This window comes from Papio anubis, chromosome 3 (assembly GCF_008728515.1).
Source record: "Papio anubis isolate 15944 chromosome 3, Panubis1.0, whole genome shotgun sequence".
Classification (NCBI taxonomy): Eukaryota; Metazoa; Chordata; class Mammalia; order Primates; family Cercopithecidae; genus Papio; species Papio anubis.
In genome coordinates, this window is record NC_044978.1 from 114,642,810 (window position 1) to 114,664,031 (window position 21,222).

Sequence of the window (21,222 nt, forward strand, 5' to 3'; positions counted from 1 at the left end):
GGGTGCCAGACTGAGACTCCGTCTCCAAAACAAACAAAAGTTGCCCAGGCAGAGCCTAAGAGTATTGGTAGAAAAACAGTTTGAGGCTGGGTGCAGTGGCTCACGCCTGTAATCCCAGCACTTTGGGAAGCCAAGGCGGGCGGACTACCTGGATTGGGAGTTCAAGACCATCCTGGCCAACATGGTGAAACCCCGTCTCTATTAAAATACAAAAATTAGCCAGGGGTGGTGGTGGGCATCTATAATCCCAGCTACTCAGGTGCTGAGGCAGGAGAATCGCGTGAGCCGAGATCACGCCACTGCACTCCAGCCTGGGCGACAGAGCAAGACTCCGTCTCAAAAACAAAAAAAGAAAGAAAGAAATGCAGTTTGAAACTTTACATCTGTCCTGCCAAGTAGAAAACTGCTTGAGTTGAACAGGCTATAGAGATGGTGGCACTGGGTGGTTCATGCCTGTAATCCCAACACTTTGTGAGGCCAAGACAGATGGATCACTTGAGGTCAGGACTTTGAGACCAGCCTGGCCAACATGGTGAAACCCCGTCTCTACTAAAAATACAAAAATTAGCTGGGCATGGTGGCGCCTGCCTGTAATCCCAGCTACTCGGGAGGCTGAGGCACAAGAATAATTTGAACCTGGGCGGATCACTTGAGGTGAGGAGTTCGAGACCAGCCTGGCCAACATGGTGAAACCTCGTCTTTACTAAAAATACAAAAATTAGCTAGGCATGGTGGTGCACACCTATAATCCCAGCTACTCAGGAGGCTGAGGCACAAGAATCACTTGAACCTGGGAGGCAGAAGTTGCAGTGAGACGAGATGGCACCACTGTACTCCAGCCTGGGTGACAAGAGCGAGATCCTGTCTCGGATAAAAAAAAAGTTGTGGCCCTGGGGCATCAACTTGATTGAACATCCAGAGGATTATAGTCTGATGGATATGGCCATCCTTGGTTTTACCAGTTTTTCAGAGCTCAGTCTGGGGGAAAGAAAAAAAAAAATTATACTTCCTCTAAGGAGTAACTGATATCTTGAGCCAACTTTGCAAGTAAATAGAATACATTCTGAATTTTATTTGAATCTCAAGAATTAAAATATCTACTTTGAAAATCATTTGTCACAAACTATCAGAATAGTTAAGAAACTACTTAGAGCAAAGAATGAGGAAACATAGCTTGAAAGTTAGATCCCTTCCCTGATAAAAAAAAAAGAAAAGTTACTTAGCTTTATACCCAAACTAAGGCATTGCAGAAGAAAATATGTGCGATATCATCGTTGTTTAGCATTCTGAATAATTAATAAATTGGGCTGTTTTCTTTTGGCAGGATGGGAAGCACAACATGCAAGAGGAAAATGTTAAACTAAAAAAGCCCCTGGAAGAAAGCCACAGGTGTTTGTTAATCAAGTATTAACTAAGATGTAAAGTTATTCTGGGGTGGTGGGAAGGGGGGAGTTTTTTATATACATAGGCATTGACACCGACCAGACACTGACTTATAATATTAATATGCCAGGAAGACATTCGAAGTGGAAGTTAGTAAATAATAAACCATATAACATGTATTAAACCAAACCCATTAGGCCATTTCAGAGGAAAGGATGATCAAGCTGTCCTCTCTCTCTTCCCTGATTAATTCCCAAGCTCAAATGATCACTTAAGAGGTTATTTCCCACCTTTACTGAATTGGTTTCCCAGGAGAATAAAGTATAAGTCATACATAGCATTTCTTAGCTTCTTAAATATATTTGAGTATGACTTGTTTCTACCTATGTGCTAAATTTCAAATAAGTGGCTGGGCGCAGTGGCTCATGCCCATAATCCCAGCACTTTGGGAGGCCGAGACAGGTGGATCACCTGAGATCAGAAGTTCCAGACCAGCCTGGCCAACATGGTGAAACCCCGTCTCTACTAAAGATACAAAATTAGTCAGGTCTGGTGGTACCTGCCTGTAATCCCAACTACTTGGGAGGCCGAGGCAGGAGAATTACTTGAACCCAGGAGGCAGAGGTTGCAGTGAGCCAAGATAGCGCCACTGCACTCCAGCCTGGGCAATAGAGTGAGACTCCATCTCAAAAAAATTAAAAAAAAAAAAAAGTACTCTGATTTCTCTTATCTCTCATCTCTCATTTTTTCTTTCTCTTGAGAATCTCAAACAGCTTAACTCTATTCCTTTTTCCTAACTCTATCTGATTTGCTCACGATGAAGAGCATACGATAGTTTCAAGGAAGCTGACTTTTTGTAGTTATTTTACCAGGTTAGAAATATAATTAAATATTACATAGTGCCACTGCATTAAAAAGTGAAGGAGGTCCAGTTATATGACATTCTGGAAAAGACAAAACTATGGAGACAATAAAAAAAAAACATCAGTGGTTGCCAGTGGTAAGGGAAGGGAGGAATGAACAGGTGGAGCACAGAGGATATTTAGGGCAGTGGACTACTCTGTATGATACTGTGATGGTGGGTACATGTCATTATACATTTGACCACACCATAGACTATAGACACCACCAAGAGTGAACCTTAATGTGAACTGTAGACTCTGGGTGATGATGTTGTGTCAGTGTAGGTTCATCAGTTGTAACAAATGTACCACTCTGGTGCAGCATGTTGATAAAGAGACCAGGGATGGGGCAGGAGGCATGTGGGAAGTCTCTGTACCTTCTACTCAATTTGGCTGTGAATCTAACTGCTCTAAACATAAAGGTCTACTTTAAAAGGTGGAGGAAGCAGTTAGTGATGAGGAAGGATACCATAGTGGGGTTTTGAGAGAACTATACAGCTGTCCCTAGCCAGGCTGTGTCACCTTAAGAATGAGGTAGTGGCCAGGCGCGTTGGCTCACGCCTGTAATCCCAACACTTTGGGAGGCCGAGGCGGGCGGATCACGAGGTCAGGAGATCGAGACTATCCTGGCTAACATGGTGAAACCCCATCTCTGCTAAAAATACAAAAAATTAGCCGAGCGTGGTGGGGGGGGTGCGCCTGTAGTTCCAGCTACTCGGGAGGCTGAGACAGGAGAACGGCGTGAACCCGGGAGGTGGAACTTGCAGTGAGCCGAGATCGCGCCACTGCACTCCACCCTGGGCAATGAGCAAGACTCCATCTCAAAAAAAAAAAAAAAAAAAAGAATGAGGTAGTGTGTCATCTGGAGCAAAAGTAGCTGCTGGAGAAGAGAAATTACACAGTCCAGTTTGCAGGTGCTTGGCCTAAATGCCCATTTCTTGCCTTAAAGGCCAGAATGATTCCAAAGTCTTTAATTTTGCTCCCAAAGAGCATGGTTTGATCCAGAGCTAACCTTAAACTGTCACCCATCTCACATTACAGATAGGCATAAGCAAAGAGAAGGGAACTAGAAGGGCCATAAAATTAACCTGGGCTTCCAGGTGCCTTTCAGGGTCAGCCTCTTTCCAAACTAACATCAAGTCATTTACTTGAGCAATCAGGAGTGTCTATTAAATGCCAACTTCTGATTTAGGTTCTGAGAATATAGAATAGTGCTTCCTTTTATCTGAATTGAATTGTGCTCTGCAACTTAGAATTTGTTTTACATTCATTATCTCCTTATGATTTAATATTCCTTACAAAACTGTCTAATGCAACTTTACAGATGAGAAAACTGAGACGCACAGAGAGGCTGAGTGACTTATCCAAGTTGCTTCTGTTTATCATGTCTACTGTTTTTAAGTGCTTTGGCTCTGCACTACCTATTAGCAACTTCCAGGACTTATTCTGGTCATAGCTGCAATCGTTAGACATACCAGGCTTCCTGGGATTATGATGGCAAGGAACATCAGAAAATCTGGTCACCCCATGGTGTATGTCTGGTGGTCACACTGCTACTCAAGTGAAAATAGGAACCATTGCAATCTGTAGTGCATTTTCCCTGTAACCAAGAGCGGGCTTTGCTTCGCCTCTCATTTAGGCTCTAGTCTGTGCTGGGAACATCAGAGTTAGCTCAGCTTAGTCTCATGAAGAAATATTTCAACCTGAATGGGTTTTCTGGTAACAGTCTCATTCATTTCCCCTTCTTGGATTAATTTGCTAAAGCTCACATCTTAAGAATATTTAGGACTAATATATAACATGTGATAATGGATAATGTATAGATTTCCATAATATCAGATAGAAAAAAAGCTACTAAAATATATGGCCAGTGAACCATTGGAGTTTTACACATTGGGAAGTTTTACACATTGGAGTTTTACACATTGGGAATATTTTGATAGCAAAAAGGAATGTAAAATATAACTTCATCTGTTTTTAAATGGGAACCCTAATATAATAAGTCAATGGTCAGATTCTAGTGATTCATTTTAAGAAGCAAAATTTCCTCTCCTTGGAGGTCAAAATTAATAATTATGTTGTTCTTAGTAATATAAAAGACCTACAGTATTTCTTGTTTGAAAAAATGTTTGTATTCTGAGCTTTTTATTGAAATGATAGAAATGGAAATATAAAGTTCCTATTTGTCACGATTTTTTACTTCTCCATTGTAGGCTGCAACCCCACCCTATGGATGAACAGGTAACACAGCCTCCTGTTTCAAAACATCTTGTATAAATTATGAAGTTGGTTGAACCGTGCCTAGCCAGCAAATAAGGTAGCATGGGCGGAAGATGCGTGAATACAGTGTACCATCCTTCTAACAATACCCTGAACAAATACGTATTGCCTGAAGCTCGCACAGGAAGTAGCACAGCTCTGAACAGTTTACTAAGTAAACATCCGTTCTCACATTTTAAATTATCCCTGACATAAGACCTAGGAGAGTTCACTTTACATCCCTTTCCTCTAGTTTTCTTTTACATAAAATGGAGAGAAAAAAGATGCTTTGATCACTTAGAAATAAGCTAACATAAATGATTATAAAACACTTTGTGAATCTAATAGTTTATGACAAGCCCACGAGAAAGACAGTGAATGCTACTATGTCTGAGTCACCCTGTCATTTACCTCTCAGGTTATAAAATAAAATAAATCCTACTGCTATCCTTTTTTTTTTTTTCTAAATGGAGATAAGGTCTCACTCGTATTGCCCAAGCTGGGATGCAGTGGACGATCTCAACTCACTGCAGCCTCGACTTCCCGAGCTTAGGCAGTCCTCCCACTTCTGCCTCCCGAGTAGCTAGGACTACAGAGATAAGGTTTCATCATGTTGCCCAGGCTGGGCTCAAGTGATCTTCCCACCTTGGCCTCCCGAAGTGCTAGGATTACAGGTGTGAGCTTCCATGCCCAATGCTGCCATTCTTTTTTTTTTTTTTTTTTTTTTTTTTGAGACAGAGTTTCACTCTGTCACCCAGTGTGGAGTGTTGTGGCACAATCTCAGCTCACTGCAATCTCCACGTCCCAGGTTCAAGTGATTCCCCTGCCTCAGCCTCCTGAGTAGCTGGGATTACAGGCGCCCATCACCATGTCCAGCTTTGCTTTTTTTTTTTTTTTTTGTATTTTTAGTAGAGATGGAGTTTCGCCATGTCAGCCAGGCTGGTCTTGAACTCCTGACCTCGTGATCCACCCACCTTGGCCTCCCAAAGTGCTGGGATTACAGGTGTGAGCCACCAGGCCCAGCCCCCAGTGCTTTCCATTCTTGATGGTAGAGTGAAGCAAGAGGAATGGGATGGTGTTAAAACTTTTTACTCTATACTTGCATGTGTTGGATTTTCTTTTTAGAAGTAAAATCACGTTATTATAAAAACTAAGAGCTGGAAGCATAATGATGGGATTCTCCGAGTGGTATTATGGTGGTAGGACTACCTATTCGTAATTGGTTTATTTAGTTTCCAGATAGTCTATAGTGTGATTATATTAATACTGTAGGTAAAAAAGGCATATTCTGAAAGTACTAATATTTCTGGCACTAAGAAAAACTAACCGCTCACTGTGTGGTTTAGGATCAGCTGCTGCTCTCTGGAAAGCCACAGGTGTGTCAGCTATGTCAGGAAGATGGCAGCCTAACAAAGGTAACTGTGGTGAGAAACGGACAGGTTTTTCATAGGAATGTCTACAGCACCCCCCAAGTCCCTCCCCAGGAGTAACAGGGACTTTGCCGCATGGAGTGCAGAGTGCATGCTCACAGTGCTGGGGGTGAGGTGAAAAGCAAAAGCGGCAAGCATTCACTGGGTACCTGTTATTTTTTCAGTCATAATAATTCATGTCAGTAAATTTCCGTTAAAATAAACATAAATAGCAGCCAGGCGCAGTGACTCATGCCTGTAATCCCAGCACTTTGGAGGGCTGAGGTGGGTGGGTCACGAGGTCAGGAGTTCAAAACCAGCCTGACCAACATGGTGAAACCACATCTCTACTAAAAATACAGAAAAAAAAAAACCAAAAAGCCAGGTGTGGTGGCGGGCACCTGTAATCCCAGCTACTCAGGAGGCTGAGACAGGAGAATCGCTTGAACCTGGGAGGCGGAGGTTGCAGTGAGCCGAGATCGCGCCATTGCACTCCAACCTGGGCAACAGAGCAAGCTGTCTAAAAATAAATAAACAAAAAATTATGTAATTTAAAGCAAATAAGCAGATAGAAATGTATAAGTAAATATGGAGTGCCTGCTGTGTAGAATGTGCTGGAGAAAAAGTAATGAACAAAGTAGACCAAGTCTCTGTTCTTTTCAAGCTTATGTCCTTCATAGCTGTCATTTTATAAATGGAGAACGTTGAACATCTAATGCTAACTATATTTCCCAAAGTTAAGTCATAAGTGATGAAGCCCAGGTTCCAACCTAGCTTTAGCTCCAAAGTCCACAGTCCTTTCAGCACTTTATCCTGCTCAGAACAGAATATGAACTCTCCCCGCTAGACCACTTGTTTTCCACCCGATCTTCAAGGGTGTCTGCCTGAGCACCTTCCCAGTTTGTTACTCTAGGGTTGGCAGAGTTAGGGAAGTATTCAGAAAGAACGAGTGCCCTTGATAGCTGGACCTGTGTCTTGTTCACAGAATCCCCCAGCATCTAATATGGTATCCAATCCATAGGAGATGCTCAAGAAAAGTTATGTACAAATGAACGTGTGAAACACGTGCTTGGAAGAGATACAGGAAACAGGCTCAAATTCTGGATCACGACCTGCATAGCACCATCTGTGATCGTGCCAAATTTTAACAAATGAAATTATAGTATGACCTCCTCTTAAATTCAGAGTCAGAGAACAGACAAACTGCCCTTATAGAACTGGAAGTTATAATTATAGAAACATGTTACAAAATAGAAGAAACTGTTCATTCTGGCTTTCCTCTTCTAAGCCATGCAACTTTAACTTCTGTGTGTCAGACAAAAATTCTCAGGCTTTCAAATGAAAGCAACCCCCTACTCCTCTCACCCTCAGGAACATGAATTATTTGACATGAAGGTAGCACTTCATGGGAGAAATTATTCTTCACAGCTTTTTATATAGGACGCTTGGAGCTTTGTGTATACCACCCTGTCACAGCCTTACTGCTGACATTGCTATAGTGACTTCTTGCTCTCTCAGTGCTTGACCATTAAAGATGCAAAATGTTTAGGAAAACCAAACAATTTCCTATGAACAAGATGCAGGAAGCTGTGCTCCTGCTGCACTTATAACCCAGCGGATGTGCTTAGAGCACCAGAGATCACAGGAAAGCATTAAGCACATCAGTGTATTAGGAATTATACTTTCAGTTCGTACTCAGCACCTTTTTTAATCCTAGCCTGTTCACTCAATCCATTGCTCTTTCACTGCCTTATTTGGAGTATGCACAGGTACTTGCAAACTAATTTTAAAACTAACCTACCTCAAAGTGAGTATGGGGAACAGATGTGTGAAGTATATTCTAAATATAAGTGATTTTTATGTTACCTGTTTTTATTTTTAACTCTACGGCACTGCTTCTTTTCATTTAAATCTAAAAACTAGACTGAATGTTTTTGTAGATTGGGCCTGTGTTCAGATACTATCTGGCACATAGTAAACATCCAGTCATTATTTGATTAGGCATGGAGCATTTGCCACATTTGGCTTTTTATATCCCATGAATCCTTATGCCTTACACCTCTTCTATTCCCCGCCTAACCTCCTCTTCTCCTCATAGAATGTGTGTAAGAACTGCAGAGGAACCTTCTGTGATGCCTGTTCAACAAATGAACTGCCTCTTCCTTCAAGTATCAAGCCTGAGCGAGTTTGCAATCCCTGTCACAAGCATCTGATGAAGCAATATTCCACCAGCCCATCATAAGACTGAAGGCCAAGACCTGGACCAAAACGTTTATGCAGGCTCTTCTGTACCGGTGTTTTAGCTGTCAGGATGTCATAGAGCCCAGTTCTTAGAGTCAACTAAAGAGTTGATAGGAATTAACTAGGTCCAGGGAGAAAAGGCAGTGGTTGGGGTTACTGGAAATTTTGCTCATTTTCCCTAATGACTGTATGAATAAAAGTGAACTCACTTGAGCCTTTCTCTTCTAAATCTAAGCAACCTGACATTGAGGGTTTGCTTTATAGCATATCTTTGGAAGGGCAACTCATTTTTATGATTAGTGATACTGGGGTGGATGTAATAGGAGAGAGTCCAGGCAGATAAGAATAAAAAGGAAAATGATCATCTCCTTCTGTTGCATTTGCAGATTCAAGGGGGAGAGACAGATGCTGAGATCAAAATGACAGATGTTACTTATTTTTCCAGGTGCTGTTAGCATAAACATTGTTTCCTCTTCACCCCTACTAACTACCTCTTTAAAGTATTTCTACCAAACTGTGAACCCAATCTCAGGGAAAAGAAATTAAAAAGTAATATAAATTCTGAATGTACTGAAAACAATATTGTAATATATTATAATTTCAGGACTAGAATTTTCTGGTCTTTACCTACAAGGGTTTTCATTATCAAAAAAAAGAATATTTGTTTTTCTACTTAATGACTTCAAAGTAAATAACTGCCCTTTTCAGAATCTCCTTCCACAAAATAAGCCAACTCTTCCCAGTTCCCGCCATCTTCCTCTCCAAGTCATAATGGAAATTGTAAGGAGTTTTCAAAATAGGGTTTGGCTTTTGCAAATAGAAGATATTGATTAAAGCAAAGTCAAATATAGAGTAAAATAAGTTTGTTTTCTTGAGACAGGGTCTTGTTCTGTTGACCAAGCTGGAGTGCAGTAGTGCAATCACAGCTCACTGAATCCCTGTTCTCCTGGGCCTCAAGCAATCCTCCCACCTTAGCCTCCCAAGTAGCTGGAACTGGCTTTTTTTTTTTTTTTTTTTTTTTTTTAGTGGGGTCTCATTGGTTGCTCAGCCTGGTTTCAAACTCCCGGGCTTAAGCAGTCCTCCCACCTTCACTTCCACAGTGCTGAGATTACAGGCATGAGCCACCACACCTGGCCAAGTTTAATTTGTTGATGGCTGAGAACAGTTAGCTCGGAATACTTACGTTTGAATAAGGAGTTCCTTATTCTGAGTCATGAATGAAAGGTGATAGATGCTTTCTTGGAAAGGGCAATACAGTCATCCCTTGGCATCCATGGGGGTTTGGTTCCAGGAACCCAACTGGATATCAGAATCCATGGATGCTCAAGTCCCATTATATAGAATGGGTTATATGGTATTTGCATATAACCTACATACATCCTCCTGTGTACTTTAAATCATCTGAAGATTACTTATACCTAATAAAATACCTACACATCACTTCATTTGCATGGATTCAACATAGTGCTGGGTGTTCGGCAAATTCAAGTTTTGCTTTTTTGGAACTTTGTGGAATTTTTTTCTTCTGAATATTTTTGATTGGCGTTGGTTGAATCCATGGATGCAGAACCCATGGATATGGACGGCTGACTGTACTTACACATCTTTGAGTAACAAACTCTTTGGGGGAAAAGAGAGAAGTGTATTGAGCAAGAGAAGGCAAGAAACATTATATACTATTTTGATTCTGTTACATGTGTCTATAGATTGTTTCATTCTAATCAAGACCTAAGAAGGTATGATTCTTTCTGTGACTGTTTAGAATTCTGGGGAGGAAATATCCTGGAACCATGTTTTTTAATAAATTCTGTCTCTTGGAAAGAGTTAACAGCTTGGGAAAGAGTTGTTATTCCAAAAGTCAGCCTGTTACTTGGTGAAGCTGAAGTTTAACAGTTCTGGGGAAAAATAAAATCTAATAATTCTAGCCTAGTTTGTTGATTGTCTTTTTTTTACCCTAAATAACATTTGTGTTTTGAGTCTTTATTTTTTGGCCACCTACATGAGCCAGCACTCTTATAGGTGCTATACATAATGTGGAGAACAAAATGGACTAAAGGAGTGTTGCCCTAAATTAGCAAAAGTTATTTTATAATTAATTTTAAATTAATTTGAAAAGATATTTGTAACACATAATATAAGGAGGAATAGTCACTTGAGACTTTACTTAGAATTACACATAAATACTAGCTTTTAAAAACATTTTTTTAGGCTGGGCACGGTGGCTCACACTTGTAATCCCAGCACTTTGGGAGGTCAAGGCAGGCGGATCACTTGAGGTCAGGAGTTCGAGACCAACCTGGCCAACGTGGTGAAGCCCCGTCTCAACTAAAATAAACTAAATAAATAAATAAATGCAGAAGTTAGCCAGGTGTGGTGGCGTGCGCCTGTAATCCCAGCTCCTGGGGAGGCTGAGGCAGGAGAATCGTTTGAACCCGGGAGGCAGAGGTTACAGTGAGCTGAGATCACGCCACTGCACTTCAGCCTGGGCAACAGAGCAAGATTCCATCTCAAAAAAAAAAAAAAAATGTATACAGCGTCCCAAAGATCTTTAGTTATTAGTGCAGCCTCCCATAAAAGCAAGGAGACCAAGTCATGAATACCATGACTTAATGGTATGCCTATCTTCCTTTAAAATTGTGCTTTCCATCATTTACAATAGTATAAACTGAACCAAAGAGGCCAAGACTTGTACATTGAAAACTTCAAAATGTTGCCATACAAAATTAAGACATAGAAGTATCACATTTGGCAGGGCACAGTGGCCCACACCTGTAATCCCAGCACTTTGGGAGGCCAAGAAAAAAAAAAAAAATGTATATTTTCATGGAGACAAAGACTTAATATTGTTAAGATGTCAATACTACCCAAAGTAATCTACAAATTCAATAGTCCCTATGAAAATCCCAACATTTCTGCAGAAATAGAAAAATCTATCCTAGAATTCATACAGAATGTCGAGACCCCCCCCCAAATAATCAAAATAATCTTGAAAAAGAACAAAGTTGGAGGTCTTATACTTCCTGATCTCAAAGTTTAACACAAAACTACAGCAACCAACAGTATGGTACTGGCATAAAAATTAGCATATAAACCAATGGAATAGAAAAAGAGCCTAGAAGTAAATCTTTAATATGGTCAGATGATTTTTGACAAGGGTGCCAAGGCCATTCAGTGGAGAAAATAGGGTCTTTTCAACAAATGGTGTTGGGAAAATTGGATAGCTACATACCAAAAAACAACAACAAAAGTTGGACCCTTACACCATATGCAAATATTAACTTAAAATGCATCAAGAACTAGCTCCATCCACTAAGGTTGGAAGAAAAACAGAGCTAGAATTATTAAATTCTTAAAAAGAAGAAAAAGAATTATTGGCCCAGCATGGTGGTGCACGCCTGTAATCCAGCACTTAGGGAGGCCAAGGCAGGTGTATCACCTGAGGTCAGGAGTTGGAGACCAGCCTGGCCAATAGGGTGAAATCCCATCTCTACTAAAAATATGAAAATTAGCCAGGTGTGGTGGTGGGCACCTGTAATCCCAGCTACTCAAGCGGCTGAGGCAGGAGAATTGCATGAACCTGGGAGGTGGAAGTTGTAGTGAACTGAGACTGCGCTATTGTACGCCAGCCTAAGCGACAGAGCAAGACCCCGTCTCAAAAAGAAAAAAAATAAATAAAGGAAAAGCTTCATGACATTGGATTTAGCAGTAATTTATTGGGTATGATCAAAAGCACAGCCAACAAAAGGAAAAATAGATTGGACTTCAGCAAAATTAAAAATTTGTGCATCAAGGGACACTATCAGCAGAATGAAAAGGCAACCCAAGTTGTAAATAAGAAATCCTACAACAATAAAAAGCCTGAAAAAATGAGCAAAGTACTTGAATAGACACTTCTTGCAAAAAGATGTAGAAATGTCCAATAAGTTCACGAAAAGCTCAACATCAGTAATCACTGGGGAAGTGTACAAATCAAAACCACAGTGAGATACCACTTTATAAACCTATTAAGGTGGCTATTATCAAAAAAGTAGAACAAGTGTTGACAAGGACATAGAGAAACTGGAACTCAGGTACACAGTTGGTGGGAATGTAAAATGGTACAGCAGTATGGTGATTTCTGAAAAAAGAAAAAAAAAACAATTGCCATACATAATCCAGCAAACCCATTTGGGTATACACCCCAAAGAATTCAAAGCAGGAACTTCTATAGATACTTGTACACCTGTGTTTACAGCCCTATTATTCAAAATAGCCAAAAGGTAGAGACAACCCAGGTGTCCATCAATGGATGAATGGGTAAACAAAATTTAGTATATGCATACGATTGAATATTATTCAACTTTAAGAACAAATTCTGACACATGCTACGATATAGATGAACCTTAAGGACATGATAAGTGAAATAAGCCAGTCATACGTAGGACAAATATTGTATGACTCCACTTACACTAAGTACCTAGAATAGTCAAAAGCATAAAGACAGTAAAATGATGGTTCCCAGGGGCTTAAGGAAGAGCAGAATGGGGAGTCAGTGTTTAATAGGTACAGTTTGTGTTGGAGGAAGATGAAAAATTCTGGTGACAGATGGTGGTAATGGTTGCACAGCAATGTGAATGCACTTAATGCCACATAAATGTACGCTTAAAAATGGTTAAAACAGGCCGGGCGCGGTGGCTCAAGCCTGTAATCCCAGCACTTTGGGAGGCCGAGGCAGTGAGATCCGCGAGGTCAGGAGATTCAGAGACCATCCTGGCTGACCACGGTGAAACCCGTCTCTACTAAAGTAATCTAAAAACTTAGCTTGAGGTGGCGAGCATGTGATCCCAGCTACTCGGAGGCTGAGGCAGGAGAATGCGTAAGCCAGGAGGTGGAGCTTGCAGTGAGCTGAATCAGCCACTGCCTCCAGCCTGGAGTGACAGAACTCCCGTCTCAAAAAAAAATGGTTAAAACAGCAGGTTTTATGTATATTTTACTAGTTTTTTAAAAAACTGCTTCCCAGAAGAATTCGGAGAGTAATTACAATTATGTGTGTATATTTCAGTTACTACACATGCATATATCTCTGTTCACTGAGAGAGCCTAGCAGCAGACATGCCAGCAGCAACGGGTACATCCAATGCCCAGATCTTGTTTTCTAATACCGTTCTCCAAGAAAAGGAATCAGGGCTCCCTAGAGAAATGGCTGATTCTCCATCGAGGGTATCTTGTAGTGCCAGAAAGTAAAGAAGTGTTCCACAAACAAGGATGTAGGTATGTGAAAGGGGCACGGGAGCCAACTGATAGAATGCCCAAGGGCCAAAGATGAAACAAATCTCAGCAACAAAGTAAATAATGCAGCTTAGGATTATAACCCAAAGGATAAAGTAAGTACCCATGAGTCCATATTGATATAAATGACCTGATGAAGGAGCAGTAGCATCTCTCCTATACAGAAAAAGCCCAAATAATTATGTAGATACCGCCTCCCCCACTTCAAGGAGATGGAGCTTAACTCCCCACCTTTCGAGTACGGATTGTGCTTAGTCACTTGCTTTGAGTACAATATGTAAAGAGGAAAAAAAAATTGTATAGTAACCTGGCAAACACTATCTTGGCCAGGTGATCAACATTTGTATTAATATCATGAGTGATAAGCCCTATTAATAACAGGTACTCTTGATGTGATGAAAATGCCCCTTTTTGGTCTTCCTCCTAAGACCAGAAGGAAAACAATCAGAAAACTTCACAGACATTCTACAAAACCAACTAGTACTCCTTAACACTGTCATGGTCATCAAAACCAAGTCTGAGATCCTTCTGTAGTTCATAAGCATGATGACTGGGCTTTCACACTTCTGTGTTAGATGTGCCTCCTTCACACCTTGTTACATCAGGACATTACCCATCTGATGTGAAAAAAAAAGGTTGGGAATCTGAAGTCATTAAAAACAAAACTATCTGAAGTGGTTAAATGAATGTAATTGTGGGATCCTGGAATGAAAAAAATATTTGGAAAAAAACTAAAGATCTGAACTGTGCAATTTAGTTAACAGTAAAGTATCAAAGTTGGTTGCTTAGTTGTGACAAATATCCTGTAGTAATGCAGGATACTAACAATAGGTATACAGGTGGGTGAGGTGTATACAGGGACTCTACTGTTTTTGCAATGTCTCTGCATATCTAAAACTATTTTTTTTTTTTTTTTTTTTTTTTTGAGACGGAGTATCACTCTGTCGCCCAGGATGAAGTGCAATGGCACGATCTCAGCTCAGTGCAACCTCTGCCTCCTGGGTTCAAGCAATTCTCCTGCCTCAGCCTCCTTAGTAGCTGGGATTACAGGCACGCGCCACCATGCCTGGTTAATTTTTTGTATTTTTAGCAGAGATGGGGTGTCACCATGTTGGTCAGGGTGGTCTCGAACTCCTGACCCCATGATCCACCAGACTCGGCCTCCGGAAGTGCTGGGATTACAGGCATGAGCCACCACACCCAGTGACCGAAAACTACTCTAAAATAAAGTTTATATATTAAAAAATCGTGCTTTCATACTCAAAGTCTAACCCAATAGAACCTGACTGAACTCATCCCTAAATGCAGTTTCAGTTCTTATTTATTTCCAAATAGACTCCAAATTTTGCAAGGTTGATAAGCAGATCGGAACTATGAGAAAGTCTTTAGTTCATTCACTATTTGTAAGTCAAGTTATAAAAACATATAATGAAACTCTTAAAGGAGATTTAACCCTTCTGTGAAAGAAGGCTCTCCATTACAGCCTCATTTCAGTTTTGTTCACCAAAAAATGAGGGCCCTTTTTAAATAATTATATTTCAGTAGTTTAATGGTCCTGTTTTGATTTACAGCAAAACTTCTTTCAAATTAACTTAGCCTAATGTATTACCCAAAATGTTATACCAAGTCAAATCTTAATAATTCTTAGACAATAGCTGGTTTGGGAACTATCATCGATGACTGAGGTCTCCTATGCTAAGAACAGGTTAACTTTTTATTTATTTATTTATTTTTTTTGAGATGGAGTCTCACTCTATCGCCCAGGCTGGAGTGCAGTGGCATGATTTCGGCTCACTGTAAGCTCCGCCTCCCAGGTTCACGCCATTCTCCTACCTCAGCCTCCTAGTAGCTGGGACTACAGGTGCCCACCACCACACCCGGCAAATTTTTTGTATTTTTAGAAGAGACGGGGTTTCACCGTGTTAGCCAGGATGATCTTGATCTCCTGACCTCGTGATCCACCCGCCTCGGCCTCCCAAAGTGCTGGGATTACAGGCGTGAGCCACCGCACCCGGCCGAGAACAGGTTAATTTTGATGTTAACACACTACTATGGTATAAAGATTCTTGTAAGCATGTCAGTCAGTATACCAAATCAGAAACCACGTATCTGACAAGCATAATTTCTACACCTAGAATAAGTGGCACAAACTTTAGTCAGTGAATTATCTTGAAATGTAAAATTAATTTAAAAATAGAACCAATAGGCCAGGCACAGTGGCTCACACCTGTAATCCCAGCACTTTGGTAGGCCGCGGCAGGCAGATCACTTGAGGCCAGGAGTTCAAGACCAGTCAATGTAGTGAAACCCCATCTCTACTAAAAGTACAAAAATTGGCTTGGTGTGGTGGCGCATGCCTGTAATCCCAGCTACTCGGGAGGCTGAGGCAGGAGAATCGATTGAACCCAAGAGGTGGAGGTTGCAGTGAGCCAAGATTATTGTACCACTACATTCCAACCTGGGCGACAGAGTGAGACCCTGTCTTAAAAAAAAAAAAAAAGAACAAGCAAGTGGTTGTAAGCATCACTGAGGATATCAGATCCCTAAGACTTAATAATTAAGCATGGGAAAGAAGAAGTAACTCAGGCTTCCAAAGGGCAAGGGCAAGTAGAGTGAAAAAGCTGTACAAGTCTCCAGAAAGCAGTAATGACTTAGCATTCTGGATGCTGCTTTATGGCACAAAAGTATCATTATGGAGTGTGCTGGTGGAAGGTAAAGTTAAGAAAAGAAAAAGTATCATTCATATTCAATTACAACATCTATCACAAATACTACGTTCTTCTAGCATAACATTGCTTGTATTCCGCAATTTATTTTTGTCTTGCTGTCACCCAGGCTGGAGTGCAGTGATCCCAGCTCACTGCAACCTCTGCCTCCCTGGTTCAAGCAATTCTCCTGCCTCAGCCTCCCAAGTAGCTGGGATTATAGGCATGTACTACCACACCCGGCTAATTTTTGTATTTTTAGTACAGACGGGGTTTCACCATGTTGGCCAGGCTAGTCTCCGACTCCTGGTCTCAGGTAATTCACCCACCTCGGCCTCCCAAAGTGCTGGGATTACAGGAGTGAGCCACCAAGTCTGGCCACAACCAGGTATGTTTTCAAATCACAGTCTTTGAATAAACTTGTTAAGTTTTGCCTGTGGGCTTCAAATTAAGATTCTTAAACTACCTTGGTGATCCTTGTGACCTTCAATGAGTCCATTCATATTCTAGAGTCTACCTTGGTTATACACCTTCATGCTTTATCCCCAAGTGCTTTCAGAACCATTTCACTGAGATGTTCCTAACATTGACATAAAACCTTGAAACTATAAAAGGGGAGATTTAAGAATTCAGTCATGTAAAAATAGCTTCTGCCATGATGAGCAAACAAAGAGGACAAACTGGGGGGGAAAAGGTATTTAAAGCTCACTATAGGAACAAAGTACTCCTGCAGATTAGTTAAGACCAAAGCCAATAGAAAAGCGGTTGATAAACATCACACAAAGGCAATCAGCCAAATTCAGATTATGGAAACCTACAGGTTAATCTTATTTCTTCAGCAAATAAGAAACAAAAACAAATAAATGAATGGCAAATCATCCTGAATAAGAGAAGAAACAGACACTTCAACTTTACTAAAGATATCCAAATGGCTAGTAAGCTTATGAAAAAGTACTATTCATTGTCAGGGAGAGCAAATTAAAACCAGAAGATACCACTACACACACAATGGCTAAAATTATAGACTGACAACAGCAAATGATAAGGATGTGGACCTACTAGAACTCTGGGAATGTAAAACAGGATGATCATTTAGGAAAAAGTTTGTCATCTTCTAGTAAAATTTAAAATACATCAACTTAGGATATTCCCACTCCTAAGTACTTATCCAAATTAAATTAAATTAAAATGTAGGTTCACAAAAACGTTGTACATGTTCATACCAACTTTATTCATGATAGCCCCAAACTAGAAACAGCTCATTGTTCACCAGTTGTTCACCTAACAGGTGAAACATTAAAATGTGGCATATTCATACATAGAATACTGCTCAGCCATAAAAAGGAACAAAGCTTAAACACACTGATGAATATACAAACATGCTGAGTAAAAGGAACTTACAGAATACATACTGCATAAGTGAGTCCATTATATGAAGTTCTAGAATAGGCAAAATTAATCTACAGTGAACAAAATCTTAACAGTAGCTGACTGCCAGGCAAGGGAAGAAAGGGCAGGAGAGGTGCAGGAATTGACTAGGTGAAAAAAAAAATTCAGATGTAATACAAATGTTCCAAACTTAGGGGTTTGAGTTACATGCTTTTACATCAAAACTCATCAAATGAGTCTGGGTATGGTGGCTCACCCCTGTAATCCCAGCACTCTGGGAGGCCTACATGGGTAGATCACTCAATGTCAGGAGTTTGATATCAGCCTGGCCAACATGGCAAAACCCCATCTCTAATAAAAACACAAAAATTAGCTAGGCATGGTGACAGGCACCTGTAATCCCAGCTACTCAGGAGGCTGAGGCGGAAGAATCCTTTGAACCCAGGAGGCGGAGGTTGCAGTGAGCCAAGACTAGGCCACTGTACTCTAGCCTGAATGATATAAGGCTCCATCCCAAAAAAAAAAAAAAAAAAAAAACCTCATCAAATGATACACTTAGCATTTATTCATCTTACTGCAAATCTCCCTCAAAAAAACTCCAATGACGGCTGGTGTGGTGGCTGATGCCTGTGATCCCAGCACTCTGGGAGGCTGAGGCAGGCAAATCACTGGAGGCCAGGAGTTCCAGACAAGCCTGGCCAACATGGTGAAACCCCATCTCTACTGAAAATACAAAAATTAGCCGGGCGTGGTGGTGCACATCTGTAACCCCAGCTACTTGGGAATCTGCGGCACGAGAATTGCTTGAAACTGGGAGGTGGAGATTGTAATAAGCTGAGATCATGTCACTGTACTCCAGCCTGGGTGACAGAGAGACTCTGTCTCAAACACAAAAAACAAAAACAAACTCCCATGACATGTATGCTGAAAGGATTAAAAGTGAAAAATGTCTACAACTTACTTGGACACGCATATAGAAGAAAAGATGAGACTGCAGGAGGCAGGCTATGTGATAAAGCATGGCAAATGCTACTTGTAGAATCTAAGGGATGGGCATTGGCATCACCAGGATTTTATATACTGACAGAAAATCATCTTTAGGGTATTTAGGTGGGAAAAAAGCCAAAATATAAAATAGCACATATAGTATAATTTACATTTTAAAAAGAAATGAAAACATCCATTAACACTTGCTTATAAATAAAGTAAAAGTCACAGGAAGCTTACACTAGTAACTGATGACAGGGCTGTGCGAGAATAGAAACTAAACAGCTGAATTACAGGATGGGAAGGAGAATCTTCACTACATACCCTTTGTATCTCTTTAAGTTTATTGCCTTCAAAAAATAAAATATAAACAACTTTAAAATGAGCCTATTTTTCTGAGACAGGGTCTCACTCTGTCACTCAGGCGGGAGTGCAGCAACGCAGTCACGGCTCACTGCAGCCTTGACCTCCCAGGCTCAAGCAGTCCTCCCACTTCAGCCTCACAAAGTGCTGGAATTACAGGTGTGAGCCACCACACCTAGCCTATTCTTGGTTTTCATATCATCAGGCTTAAGACAGATTAAACCTTCCTTCCTATACTTCCTTTCTAAAAATAAGAAAACCACTCGAACTAAAAAACTGGGCAAAAAACCCAGACACCTCACCAAAGACGATATATACGGATGGCAGGTTAAGTATATGAAAAGATGTTCCACATCACTATGGGATTGGGAATTAACACAATGAGACCACTATTCACCTATTAGCTAAAATGTGAAAGAGTGACATCACCAAATACTAGTGAGGATGAGGAGCTACAGAACTCTCCTTCATTGTCAATGGGAATTCAAAATGGTCATGTTGGAAGAGTTTGGCAGTTTCTTCCAAAACGAAACATACTCTTAACTTACAATCCAGCAACCTGGTTCCTTGGTATTTATCCAAAGGAGTTGAAAACAAGTCTACATAAAACCCTGCACACAAATGTTTATAGTAGATTTATTCCCTTCCTACAAACTTCAGAGATTCTCTTCTAATTTGCTGGACTTGGGGGATGGGAGGGTAATGTATTTCTAACGCGTTAGAGCAACTTGGACTGGAACTCTACTGCTGATATATATATACACTATTCTCCATACACATGTCCTACCAATTCAATGTGAGTGCCTTCACATAATTTAGGGAAAGTCTCAGAACAATGGAGTTTTTTTGTGTTTTGGTTTTTTTGGTTTTGTTTTTGAGACAGAGTCTCGCTCTGTTGCCCAGGATCCAGGATGGAGTGCAATGGCACAATCTTGGCTGGCTACAACCTCTGCCTCCCAAGTAACTGGGATTACAGGCGTGTGTCACACGTGGCTAATTTTTGTATTTTCAGTAGAGGCAGTTTCACCAAGTTGGCCAGGCTATCTTGAATTTCTGACCTCAAGTGACCCACCATGGAGTGTTTTAAATTCTAAAACAAACAAGATGTAACACCAAAAAATAAATTTCCAAATGAGAACTGAATAAGGGCTGTTTAGGGCAGAGGACATTAACAAGGCATGTTGATTAATAAGCAGATTCATGGCACACGATGTTGCCTTCCAAGTGGGTTCCTTATGCTTCCCCCTTCACATAACACAGAAGTAGTGAGAATTTGGAGCCTTCCTCCCAGGGAAGATTCGGTCCCCCTTCCCACGTGACAGAAGCTTCAGTTACCCACGCATAAAGGGACACACACTCTATTTCTGCTTCACTGTCTGGTGTCAATATTTAGATAAGACCACAATATTCAGCAATGAGCTTCTTGGCATTTACATACTGCTTCTGAGAGTTCTCCCTTGCAGCTCCTTAAGCAGCAGCTAGGCTAAAGCAGGATATGAGCACCCTGATCATATACCCCACTCCCACTATTCTTCCTGATAGCTTTACCACAAAGGAAGCTATAGACACAAGGAATCCAAACAGAAGAGGGAAATTCACCATCAATGCTTCCTTCAAAAGCAAACAGTGATGCAAAACAGTCTTCTCAAATGTGGGGAGACAGTACTGTCTTCCACTTGCACGGAAATAAGATTACTTTTGCTCTATTATGTGCTTCTCTTCCTTTCCCATAACTACATTCACCTTAGCAATCACTTACGTACTAGCCTACACTATGAACAAACACAAAACGGAGCATTCAAATACATAAGATGACTTCCCAATAATAGCCACCTTTTGTACAGAAAACTCAGCCTGTAGTGTGGCAAGAAGATACACCCGTTCAACCTTACCCATCATATAGCATTTTAATGCTTTGCTTGCATTCTTTTCCCACAGATGTGCAAATAAAACTCATTAGCTTAAACCAATTGCAAATGAATTCCTCACTACCCCAATCACAGTAGACCCCACAGATCTTTTCCACAGCAAATTAGATACCAAATGTGAAAGAGAAACAAAGATCACGTTCTAACAGTTCGTACAACTACGGATGCCAGTTCTCAAGGCTTGGCATATTCAACCATATATGAAAACGCATTTCCATCTAAGTAGTACTACTGACAATGTTAAGCTGGTTAAGTCACGTTCACAGGATTTAAAAGAACACACACGAAAATTAACCCTTACTACTTATATTAATATACCAGGACTTGAGGTAATAATATATTCATAGTTGACTCACACACTCCAATAATACTCTTAGGTAATCTTCAG

The 21,222-nt window shown here is 40.7% G+C and overlaps 1 protein-coding gene and 1 non-coding gene across 16 annotated transcripts in view; both read left to right on the forward strand.

Moving 5' to 3' along the window:
* Positions 1 to 10,118, forward strand: part of RUFY3 (RUN and FYVE domain containing 3) — a 103,219-nt gene extending 93,101 nt beyond the window's left edge. For 7 of the 15 annotated variants that reach the window (XR_002522086.2, XM_021938552.2, XM_021938554.2 and 4 more), the window contains 4 exons: positions 1,325 to 1,389; positions 4,499 to 4,526; positions 5,891 to 5,959; positions 8,052 to 10,118. Coding sequence is in view for 10 of the 15 variants with exons in the window: in XM_021938552.2 (XP_021794244.2) it covers positions 1,325 to 1,389; positions 4,499 to 4,526; positions 5,891 to 5,959; positions 8,052 to 8,195 (306 nt within the window). In the remaining 5 variants the exon portion in view is untranslated. Of the gene's footprint in view, positions 1 to 1,324; positions 1,390 to 4,498; positions 4,720 to 5,890; positions 5,960 to 8,051 lie in introns of all 15 variants that reach the window. The other 8 variants (XR_002522087.2, XM_021938555.2, XR_002522083.2 and 5 more) reach the window with 7 other exon arrangements.
* A 3,866-nt stretch (positions 10,119 to 13,984) lies between these two features.
* LOC116274361 lies at positions 13,985 to 14,085 on the forward strand. Its single transcript, XR_004182987.1, has one exon. It is a non-coding gene; the product is annotated as a small nucleolar RNA U13 (small nucleolar RNA).
* The last annotated feature ends 7,137 nt before the right edge of the window (positions 14,086 to 21,222 follow it).